The 12675-nt window shown below is 42.6% G+C and overlaps 1 protein-coding gene across 1 annotated transcript in view; it reads right to left on the bottom strand.

Moving 5' to 3' along the window:
- Positions 1–12675, bottom strand: part of CYP2R1 (cytochrome P450 family 2 subfamily R member 1) — a 209173-nt gene that overhangs the window by 117771 nt on the left and 78727 nt on the right. Inside the window, exon 2 of the mRNA XM_085648113.1 lies at positions 9873–10014. Coding sequence (XP_085504239.1) covers positions 9873–10014 — 142 coding nt within the window. The remainder of the gene's footprint in view (positions 1–9872; positions 10015–12675) is intronic.

Here is a 12675-nt window from a genome sequence, read left to right as displayed (position 1 = left end):
TCTATTGTCCTGCCCAAGCTACTTCAGAGTGGAAGGAGGGTGGGCGCACACTGCCTCACATCCCAGCACTCAGTTTGCCCCGATGCATCAGAATACATGCAGTGCAAGATAACACTTAATTTGGTGTCAGGCTTTAGTATTTTGCCCTTGTTGGTGCAGCCAGTGCTGTGTATCTCTAGACACGCCCAGGAATGCAAGTGGGTATTCATACATGTCTATCAGAGGAAGTCCTCTCTGCAACCTTGCATGCGTAGCCCCTTCCAAATCCTGTTCATCACTAACACAGCCATAAAGTGTTGTGGTCTGGCAATGTGGATCCATTCTTCCTGCTGCACCTCTCTGAAATGACTGCCCACCACTGCCTGCTTCCATACATGCACCAAGCCCGGGGCTGAGGCCCTCTGCTGGAGCTGATCTTGTTGCTGCCTTGCCATTTTCTAGTACGTCAGAACTCCAGTGCCCACCTTTGTCTGCTCCTCCATAGCCATGCAATGCTGCACCTGTATCTCCTCATGGTTAGCAGCTCTGCCCGAAGTGGCTATCTTTACTTACTGGACTCTCTGTGGATCTGGCCTGCTATCTTTGCCATTGCCCTTAAGTCTCTGGCTCTGGGTGGGATGCATCTTTGCTGTGGAACGAGGCGTTAACTTGGGCCTAACTGTTTTGAACATGTCCTTGATCAGGGCTGCTGCTCTGTGTATGTGAATAAATCTTATGTACTGTTGATTAATAACTATTGCCACACAAATAACTTTTCTTTCTGTTGAATCTGCTCTCATTTGCCTGATGATGTGCGGGTAGGGTGCATTTGAAGGGAGTGTCTCTTGCCAGAAACAAAACTAACATTGATCTGTTTTATAAAGGGGACAGACTGCCTGGATGTGCCTGCATCTTCCCAGGTTCCTACCAAGGGCTTAAAAAGTACAACAATCTCCTTGCCTGTTACAGTCCAAATGAGGCTCAACAGGGCTTGTCAGAATGGGAGTTGGTCTCTCAGCACTGCAAAGCAGGCAGCAGGAGCGTTTTTGTAGACCCAAGTGAATGTGACAGTGTTGCTGAGAATAAACCTTTCAAAATATATCCTTGTGAATACAGACCTGGAACTAGTCTGTTACACAAACAAAGCCATCAAGAAGGAAGCATTCATTTAATCTGTGGATTGAAAGCTTACCCCGGGCTGCCTCAAGAGTGCCCCGGGCCAGCTACTCTGAACATATTGTCCCTGCTATCAAGCATTATCCTATTCAGCCTCAGCAAAGAAGATGGGCCGCTGCGAGATCCCTGAAATAAACAGATTATTCTCTATTTTATTTCCTAACCATGGTGTAGGGCAGGTCATTTGAGAGACTAAACGCAATACTCAGATAGTGGAAGTAGCAGCATATGCTACTGCCTTTTCCCTTGGTAGATTACTGAGTGTTGTCCGCATCCCCCTAATCCCTCACTTGGTTTACACAAACAAATAGATCCTATATAGAATAGTGAGATGACATGAAATTCAAAATTGCTTTAATTTAACTTGAGTGGCTTTTGGTCCTGGTTGTCAGATTTATTGGTGACCTGGGGAATAAAGATTTTTGAAATCATGATCTCAGTTATTCAGATCCTTGTGACGTTATTGGTTTTGATCAAATTGGTTATGTGCTTTGTCCAGCGTAGTTGCATAATAAAGGCATTGCCAATGCTTATCCACTGAGTACAGTTGAGGATGGTGAAGACAGTTGTAATAAAGAAATTGAAACTGAAATAATGTGGCTATTCACCATTGATTTGCTGTAGAAATAAGAGGGCCAGAGAAAGTGAATTTACTCGCAAATGTGACTTTATGATATGACATGTATGCCTTAATGAGCATAATGGCACTTTATTAATCATTTGTAATTTCGTTTTTGCAATAGTTTAAAGACCACTAAAGCCTTAGAGTTATTGCACATTTACATGTCTTTTAAAAGAAATATAGTTTTTTTATTCCAAACGTTATACGTAGCCCCTTTCTTAAGTTGGCACAACAAAGTGAGGGTTTTAAAAAATAGTTGATAAAGTGAATTTACATTGCATATGCGCCTTAATGCTTTGAATTTAATATTAGAATGCATATGTGTGTGTGCACTGTTACATTTTATGAATCTTTCATGATGTTGTCCAAGTGTGAAGACCACTCAAGCATTAGCAATGTTGCAAACTTACACACATTTTAAATGAATTCGTTTTAAGGAGCCGGTTTGGCGACTACATGTCCCAAGAGCACCAGTGGCCAGGAGGAGGACACTCGCATACCTGCAGCCGTTCATACTGTGTGGCACTATATAGTGCAGACTTCACTCCAGCGGTGTTGGACTTTCAAGGAGCCGGTTTGAGGACTATGTGTCGCAAGTGCACCAGGGGCCAGGAGGAGGAACCTAGCAGCCCTGACGCCGTTCTCCATGTGTGGAGTTATATAGCGCTGACTGCACTCCCGTCATGTGGGACTTTCAAGGAGCTGGTACGGGGACTACGTGTCCCAAGGGCACCTGTGGCCAGGAGGAGGATCCTAGCATACCTGCAGATGTTCTCCCTGTGTGGCGATACACAGTGCAGACTGAACTCCCGTGGCGTCTGGGCCAAGGGCAGGGCCATCTTAGGCCCATCAGCACCAGGAAAAGCTGGGGCAGAGCCTCCCCCTTGTTTTGACTGAGCAGTATTATTGGGAATTTCTGACTTATGCAACTTGGTGGTGCCTTTTAGGTACCTAGATTTCCTTCACTTATGGTGATGTGCCTGTGTCTGCTTGCGCCTGGGCCTCTTTCTTTCTTTAGCCATTCTCACTCGGATTGATCTCTTCCTTGTGGGAAGATGGGCAGCTTCTCTTCTATCCTTTGTGGGAGCCCTCTTTTTGACTGGCAGCACACACAATATCCGGGAAGTTTGGTGTTCCCCTAATCAAGGGCTACAAGCCGTTTAACAGACATTTTTACCAGACTCAAATCATTGAACAGTCGTATCTATTCGTGGCTGGGACAACAGTTGCATCACAGCAAAGTGCCGCCCTTCCGTTTATTATGATAACCATGTATTTTTGCTGTTTCCTAAAGATGGGGAGAAGGAAAGCTGCTGCTTCTATCCCAAAGTCCCCCAGTGTGCTCCTCGGGTCCCCATGGAGGTGTTTCTCTCTCGGGCAGTGTGTGTGGTGTCCAAAGACATTGAGCTAGCTAAGAGAAGGCTACCCTTCACTAGGGAGGGCGCTCCCTCGACCGTGCTTTGTGCAAGTAGTCTTGCTGAGGTCCACACCACACCCATTGATCCTTGTGTCCTGCCAGACGTATGCTCACGGGGTCATTCAGGATGTGCCTCAGGAAGTTTCTTCATTAACACCTGGGGGTGCCATTACGGAGGGTGGTGCCCACAGGACCAACACTTATTTAAGCCCCACAACTAGCCCTAGATTGAAGCACAGAAGGTGGGCAGCTGCCCCAAAACAGAAAGCTGGCTTAGTCACTGTGGGGATACAGACGGGCTATCGCCATATTGTTCCCAACCTGTCAGTCAGCCTGTTCAACTGCAGGATGTTTACCTTTGGGACCATAACAGCACTGGGAACACCAAGTTAGATTCAATCACTTCAAGGTTAGAATCGACTAATCTAGTGTCCTGCAGTTAGGGGATCAGCTCAAAGTCTTAGTTGCTCTACATAAGGACCTGAGGCCTCCGCATGGAGTGGGGCCTATTACCACTGGTTTAGCATGGTCTCAATGTGCTGCAGCAAACCCAAAGGAGTTGGTTCCCCTACCCCTACTGTCACCTGGGTGCCCCCCACTGCTCCAACATGGAAACCTGTGTTCCACTACCCCACCTTACGGGTCCACGTCCTCCTGTAGCAATTCATTCATTATCTTCCCTCCTGGGATGGGGATTAACTTGCCTCCTGAAGCGACCCCATATGTTGTAGTTTTAGGGAATGTCCCCCCACATAATAATGCTACACCAGAAACCTTTAGGGAATTTAGGAACAAGGTGGTGCACTTGTTTAAGTCTCACTCTAACCCAGGTATTACAATTTATGATTCAATTATGATGGTTAGGAGGGTAGCCTGGTTCGGCCCAGATGCTAAGGCAGGGGACTATGTAGTGGTTAATTTTAACAAACCAGGGGCAGAGGGCTGTACGGTAGTTAATTTTAACAAACCAACCATAGCTGTACATGTTCTGACCAATTAGGCTCACACAAATTACCCAAATTGACTGAAATTCTGGTGCTTACACTGTGTTTATTTTATAAACCTGAGATTGTGTGTCAGCCCTCATGGATCCCGGTAAGGGGTGGATCGGCTCAATATGGTCGCCCTACCCTGGTCCTGCCTGTTCCCACAACCCTATTATTGGGTAACAGATTTGCGGCCCTGAGCAACCTCGAGTCTTATGATTGATTCGATGCCCCAGAGACATCCCTGCCGTTACCCGTGTTTATAACCCCCCACTTGAATATTCCATTTGGTAACTGGGAGGATCTGAGGCTGCTATCCTGGAATATTGCGGGTTTGTCTGCAAAGTTTAATGACAGTAAGTGGGTGCAGTTTAAGATATATCATGTGATTTATCTGCAGGAATCCTGGGAAGTAAAAATTTAATAGACAGTGCTATAGTTATAGGTATACGGTGCCTTAGGAACAATCGCACATATATCAGTTCAGGATAGTATCGAGTTACGGTGCTGTAAGGTGAGGAAAACCACCAACCTTCCCCAAAGTTGTGGCCAAAGCCAACATAGAAATTCACAAAATCCTCAGCACACGTCTGTACTCGAGGACCGGACAGACTGATCTAGTTGCAGCTGTACTATGGCTAGTAGCAGGGTGCTTATACTGATAATTATGGATTTACTCACATCGAAGCAAGGATACTAGACTCACCCGCAGTCTAAAGCGTGTGGGATGGAATTATCACCACATGGAAAGTTGCAACCAATGGCATTGAAGCTTTGAGAAATTCGCGGGACGATTTCCCAGTTTGTGCGACGAAACACGTGTTGGCTGATCAGAAAGAAAAGAATTTTAAAAAAAAATAGATTTCTGAAACTGTGTTTATAATGTTTTGTATACTTGCATTGATATTTAATATCACTCTACAGACGTGTGCTGAGGATTTTGTGCAATCCTGGGAAGTTAGTAATCTTTTCTTTCTTGAAGAGTATAAAACCTATTTCTCCCCTGCAGTGGCATCAGCATCGGGAAGGGCTCAAGGAGGCCTAGATATCTTTGTGACATTATAGCTTTGTGGTTACATTAATGACCTTAAGTGGGATTTTCACTTGTTTCAGGCCCATAAGCAGCATGCCTCTGGTTCCACACATATTGTCCAGATTAACTTTTATAATGCAAAAATCAGGATCTTGTGGGACATCCAACCTTCCCAATCTATGTTCTGCTATTAACTCTTTTGAGGGGCGCGGTGTGGGTTGGAAGAAGCTTGTGCTAGCAGGAGATTTTAATTGCCATCTCTGCATCAGTCCCATAGATTCAGATAATGTAAAACCGAGATGTATGATTGCAGATAGGCTGCACATGGCACATAAACCAGAAGGCAGTGAGTTAAACACTTCTTTATAAACTTATAACTTGGTTTTTGCCCTAGAGAAGAAGGTAAATTCGACTAAACCTCATAGTTCTCCCGCGTTTAAAGGGAGGGGCTGTGGATCCATAATAGATGTTATTTTATTCTCAGCCCCCTTTTTTTGTTCATCTCAAATTTTAACATAATTTATAGTGTTTTCAGCGACCACAATCCCTTGTCACTAGTCATTGGTGGAGTAAGTGGTGGGAGTTAGGCCATTGGCAGAGACACAAGGAGGATCCACACTTTTGGATCAGGGCAGATGGCTGAGGTGGTCACATGTAGTTCCAGAGGAATTACAGAGTGTCGGCAAGAGATATCTACCTGTTTGGATACAAGTGCCTCTGGAGGGGCAATCTTGAGTGCATTTGTGTGTATCGCCGAGAAGGAGTTGACACTGTTATCAGTCCCAGCATTAAAGCCCAGATCAGATTGAATGGTTTGACCGAGATTGCTCCAAGAGTCTTCCGAGGACTTCTCGTAAACAGTCTCCCAGAGACCGGGAGTATGGCCCATTGCCGTAAAGAATACAAGAAGGTCGTTAACAATCGCAAGCATGTTCTACGTAAGTCTGCATGGGAGGACATAACTCAAGCTAATGAATCAAGAGATAGCGCCCTCTTTTGGCAGGTGATAAACAAGCCTTGTTTTTCTGAATTCTCAGGGCCTACTTTGTAACCATATTTTAGGGAAGCAGTGGGTGGATCATTTTAAGGGCGGGCTTGCTGAAGGAGCATGGGATCAGGGTGGCATAGTGTTGGGGAGAGCTAACGTGGTCTTTACCCTTGAGGAAGTTTTCCAGGGCATTTAGGCTTTATCCCGTAACAATGTTCTAGGCCCCGATGGTATACCTCCTGATTTATTTAGGGATAACAATGAGGTCTGGGGGCAGTTGTGACTCTGGCTCGAAATGCTGCAGTGCGGGAGGGAGCCCCGCTTTCATGGTCCCCTGGTATTATTGTCCTGATCTTTAAGAAGGGGAACAAGGCAACCCACAGTGCTACCGCCCAATTTCACTCATTGATGCAGTGGTGAAAGATCTTGGGAGGATTCTTCTAAATAGGATGTTGTTGTGGGCAGACGCGAAAGACATATTTTCAGAGGTGCAATATGGTTTCAGGCGGGGCAAATTGACCACCAACCAATGCTTACATCTTTACTTAAGTTTAAATAAGTATACTGTTGCCCAGCCTGGATCTCTCCACCTGGTGTTTAAGGACCTCATGCCTGCATTCAATATGGTCAACCGTTAGAAGTTATGGGATCTGCTCCTTTTGATGGGTGTGACCCGGAAATTGTACTCCTCTTATCGAATGTACATGCTAGCACCTCTGCTGCGGAGAGGTATTCACAAGGGGGTGGATCTCACTAAACACTTTGGCACCACAAGGGCAGTGTGTCAGGGTGGTAAATTTGAACGTTTTTTGGTTTACCCTTTATGGCAATGGATTAAAACAAGCCTTCCTTTCAGTGCAGGCTGACTGCCCCAGGGTGGGAACGATGTTGCAGCCAGTTTAGTTGTATGCCGACGATGCGGTGCTCAATGCTCGTACAGTTGTGGGGCAGTAATTCTTGTTGGATAAGTCTGTCTCCTTTATGGACAGTTTGGACCTGGCGGTCAACTTCACAAAATCGTCCGTTTTGATAGTTGACCCTCGGTCCACCAGTTCCAAAACATTTAAGGTGGGAGTCATACCCTGGCTAAGGACCCAGCTTTCTCTTACCTTGGGTGCTATTTGTCGCTAACATGAGTTAGAATCCCCTAGTTGAGGAAGAGATTTGTGACTTGGTCAAGACCATGGGGCGGTAGTTAGCTTTGCCCAGACGTTGGGCTTGTGGTCACTGGATACTCCAGTCAAGCTTTTTCAGGCCAAGAGCGTCTCTAAGGTGTTATATGGCAGTGAGGTAAAGGGTTACAAAATGGCCAATAAGATTCAACTTCCAGAAAATATGTTTTTAAGACTTATTCTGCCAGTTACACAAAGTACCTCTGCCTTCTCTGTTCACTAGGAGCTTAGCGTTAGCTACATTGGCGACCTTGTTACTCTCAGGGCCTTACTGTATCAAGATATGGACCGGGGAGGGATCTCAGTTAAACAGATCGATATTGTCTATCCCTTGATCACATGCATACAATCCCTTGGATTGCCTATGTGAAGGCTGCTTTTAACAGCATGTGTATGGTGGAAATATTCCACAATTATCACTTCCTCTGCCCCCTGTAGCTTAAAAGGGTAAGAGATTTGTTTTTTTGAACGTGTCTTATTACAACGCTAACACATAGAGCTTGCAAAACCCAGAATACGGGGGCATGTGTTAATAAATACATTGAGGGTATGGAGCCATACCTTACTCCTATCCAATGAGAGGGACAGATTTGTGGTGACACGATTCAGATTTAACGTGTTACATCATCTTTTAGCCAACCCTAGTGGTTGGTCTCGTTCTGGCAGTTTAGGGGCCTGTGGCTGCGCCAACATGTCTCCATAGCATATCTTACATTCTGCGCTGCTGTGTAAATATTTTAGCTTGCCTAGAAAGTGATTCCTCCTTCCGTTATCGAACGTTTAGAACTGCCTACAACCTCGTCCGGTGCTTATGTATCTGCAGCTCCTGCCGAACAAGCATGTTTTCTAATAAATACATTGAGGGTATGGATCTATACCTTACTCTCCTATCCAAAAAGAGGGACAGATTTGCGGTGACACGATTCAGATTTAACCTGTTACATCATCTTTTAGCCAACCCTAGTAGTTGGTCTCGTTCTGGCACTTTATGGCCCTGTGGCTGTGCCAATATGTCTCCATAGGATACCCTACATTTTGCGCTGTTGTGTAAATATTTTAGCTTGCCTAGGAAGTGATTCCTCCTCCCGTTATCAAAGGTTTTGAACTTCCTACAACCTCGTCTGGTGCTTACGTATCTGCAGCTCCTTCCAAACAAGCATGTTCTCTTTGCTGCTTAATGCTTTCTACGTGCTGCTTTGAGATCAAGACGATCTAGACCTGATTAACCCTGATGTGGCACATGAAACTATTTCATGCATTGTACTGTTGACATTATCATGCCCTTTTAACTTTTTAAGCTGGTACATGAATGAATGTCCACTTTCATTTATTGTTTTATAGATGTGTTTTTATGATTTTATTCTCTTTTATGGCTGCATTAATAACCAAATAAAGATTTATATGATGATGAATTATAGCTCAGATACTCCATGTTGTACATTGCACATTTCTATTGAATCATGCTAGTAGAGCATAACCTTGTAATGAAGTTGGCACAATGAAGCGAGGATTTCAGAAAGTAGTAGAGTCAACTCCTGTTAGTCGTAACTGTATCTTCCTCTCACTGGAAGTTCTTGTCATCTGCTCATTAGGAGTAAACTGCAAATTTCCATTTTAATCACATGTTCCTGCTTCCATTTACTTGCACAGATCGAAACAGTATTAAAATGAGCAGACAAAGGATGGATTTTAATATTAATTACATGTTCCAACAGATCAAGGGAAAAGCTGTGGTCAACTGAACAGGCATATGCTTTGTTTAGTTTTGAATGCTTACTAGCTATTTTGCAAGCACATTTTAGGCTTCTATGTGCTACCCCGAGCGTTGAGCTGTCTTTTACAACAAAGTGTTATGGAAAGGTGTTCCTTTGCTTCCAGGAAACATTACTGAGGGCTGGCAATATCATTTTGAATAGGATCTTCTCAATGTGTGTATTCATTTTCCTCCAAACACCCCAATAAATGTATTATTTAATAAATAGTTGGGTACAGGTGCTTTCCGTCGGAGATGGTACGATTTCACCTGGGATTTTTAAATACTCACTCAGACTAAAACACCTTTGTTTTGAAGGACTTAAAAACATACTTATATTTTACAAAATAGAGAACTACTTTGCCCTTCTACTGGATCTCAAATCCCCTCATGTGGTGCTTCTCATATAGCGATTAAAGTCATATGCCAGCGTGATTGTCGGAGAATCTGAGGGTCTCACCCCCGGTTTTACTGACTAAGCACGCCCCTGTGCGCAATTCCGTTATTCACCCAAAATGTTTTTAAAACTACTTACAAGTTAAATATGCATGTTTAATATATACTATTTAGTCTAAAACGTTATGTAAATATAATATGAAAGCTTTCGAACAGAAGCATTTTTTATCAGTTACAAGTTAAAAAAAATATGCATAAATATAAACAAATCATACATAAATAGGTGAAAAATTGTTTGCCAACTCTGCCGATAACTTTAGAGTAAAAGTACACTTCACTGAATAACATACCTCCCATTTTCGTCAGCTTTTTGAACAAAGGAAGGGAAGGCCTGTCTGCAAAGACATCACTTTGGCGAATGAGGCACTCCTTCACGGCATCATAGCCATTTAAGACAACTGTTGAAATGCCTCCAAGATCAAGACTAAAAATCTATAAGAAGACAAACATGGAAAGGAAAAAAGATCATAGGATAGTCGGTAAAATAGCATGACATACGTGTAACAAATTTAGTTTAAAAATAATGAAAATGTCGAGTGAGTAAAGCTATTGACTATATCATTTGAATTATCACAGAGGATTGTAACACTTTTAATGAACACATTTTAGTGTGTGACCCTTAACCCCAAACACAGTATCTTCTCATCTGTGAATTGAACACTTTAATTACATCCTATTAAGGTAGCTAGGAATACACGAGCTAATTAATACTAGAGTCCAATTAATATAGGCACAATACCTAACGCAAGATTGTATAATGCACATAAATGTAAGTAAGCAATTTAACATACAACAACATTAATTAGCGACTATATGACTTATAGTTTTGTGTGCACTGTTGGCCCATCTTTGGAAGGTAGAAGGTCTGGTTATTTGTGCAACAGATGGCACATTTAACAGAAACTTTACGTATTGCACCATTTGCTTGCTTCAACGACTACTGACACTGTTAGGGGAGATCCGTGCCTCAGTCTCTTGTTTAATTTCTAACTCATTATTAATGACCAGCATCCTTGCTTATTTAAAATGTTTGTTCCTTTCAACATCGACAATTTGTAATAACCTTAGCCACAAAACCTAAATATGATCTGTGCAGTAGATTTCTAGTGTAACCGAGTAGCGACCTGTTGATAAAGCAATAATTTACACAACAAAAAACATTTCGTCTGGAAGAATATTACACCTCCCATCAAATATTACAGCAAAAATAAACACAATTTGTAGCAAATACCTCCTAAACCCCACTTAAACCGCACATACTCATTGCATTAAGAGAACGCACGTTGGTTCAAAATTGGCTGCATTTCTGCAAAGCGAAAGACAGAAATTTCACTTCAGCTTCTCTAGGAATTAGTTGACAACTTTCTGTTAAACAAACAACAGAATATTACCATTTATTTTGGAATGTCCAAATGGCAGATATGTTTTCCTAAAAGGATGCTTTACATGTTCTCCACTATCATAATAATGTTCAGTGTATTAACTAAGGCGTTTTCCTCCACATCAAGAAAAGAAAACAGCCTTATCAGTGGCAGGCGGGTTGATTTATAAAGCACAAAACCATTTACTTGGTCCTTCACAGATATTGAAAATAATATATGACACAATCAAGACACCAAATATACAATTGCTTCCTTGTTCAAAGTGCAGTTCTTATAAATAATCCATGACACTCCTTCAGCGCCTCCATGAAATCCTGAGTCACATGAAGTTGTGTACAGTCTAAGATTTGAAAAGCTAGGTTTCTCTCAGATGGACTGTGTTGAATGAAGCATGTTCTAGTTCATCTGCTGCACCAACCTAGTTTGTTTAAGAGTTGGATGTGAGCTTTTACCACAGCCAACAGAAGTGTATCAGTTTCACAGTGACAATGCGGGAGCCATGCAATTCATGTCCAAATTGTCTAGCCATAATTTCTGAATACTTTGAGATTAAAAGTGTCAGAAGAAGATGGAGATTTGTATCCTCTTACCTCAAAGAGAGCACATTATTATGGTTGTGAATGGCAAATGCGTACATTAATGTTTACTGTTCAGCAATTTATATTGGCACAGACAAGCAGATGAGGGGATGCCCATACCAAAATATTTGGCTATGCTGTCAGGATGCAAATTCCATTCTCAACAATCTATGTGGCACTGGTTTAGGGAATTAACTTTCTTGTAGGACATGTGCTAGCTAAAATACATATCTCTCATGTGTTTTAAGTGTGACTGGGTCCATCGCCTTAAACAATAGGTTGCCTCATGCGGTATCCAGGGCATCTGTTGTGTTGACACTTTCGAATACCTTAAGGCGAGCTTGCAGAGTGCTTTCTGTATCAGGATTGACATATACTCCAGAGTGCTCAATGTTCAGCACTGGTCTCATTGTGTTGATATTGGCACACAGCAGGATTTATCGGACCGGCTGCGGCGTACTTGTGAAGAATGGCTTAACACGGCTAACAGAGAAATTATCCGCTGCGAATGGGAGGAGCTGAAAAACTGATGAATATCTTTAATGGAAGTATTGACATGATACATGATGACGTCCAAGTGAGGACGAAACAAGTAGGCTGATTTTATTGAGGATACTTAAGTTCTTGCATCAAATTTGTTGAAAAAATGTATATGGTTGCAAATAAAACACAGAGCTTTCTGAACAAGGAAGCTTGCCTGTGGACTTGATTATTAGTGAAAACAATAATTTATTGAACACACTAGACAATGACAGAACTCCTTTCCACCAAGTAGATGTTTACATGAGGATTGTGGCCTAACAGCTGTGGACCACGGGAAGTTGAGCGTTAATTAATTCTGATTCATTTGGAATACTCACCAGTGCACACATGTGCGAAGCCCTCACTGCCTTCTTTAGAGGATATATTGATATTGGCATAATTTTTTAAGTGCAGTAACTTTGGCTTTTATAACATAAGTATTTGTCATGAGATCTGTGGAGATGCACAATCACAACTAGAACCTTTGTATGGGGTAAATTAGTAGCGCTGGATGGAAATGTGTTGGATGAGGAGGAAGAGCAAGTATTTACTCGAATCAAAATATAAACATTCAGCAAATAGGTTTTTAACCCCTTCTGTGCCCATGACGA

Source organism: Triturus cristatus, chromosome 3_2, assembly GCF_964204655.1.
Source record: "Triturus cristatus chromosome 3_2, aTriCri1.1, whole genome shotgun sequence".
NCBI lineage: Eukaryota > Metazoa > Chordata > Amphibia > Caudata > Salamandridae > Triturus > Triturus cristatus.
The sequence above is the reverse complement of the archived record's forward strand: the minus strand, read 5'-3'. Positions and strand labels throughout refer to the sequence as shown.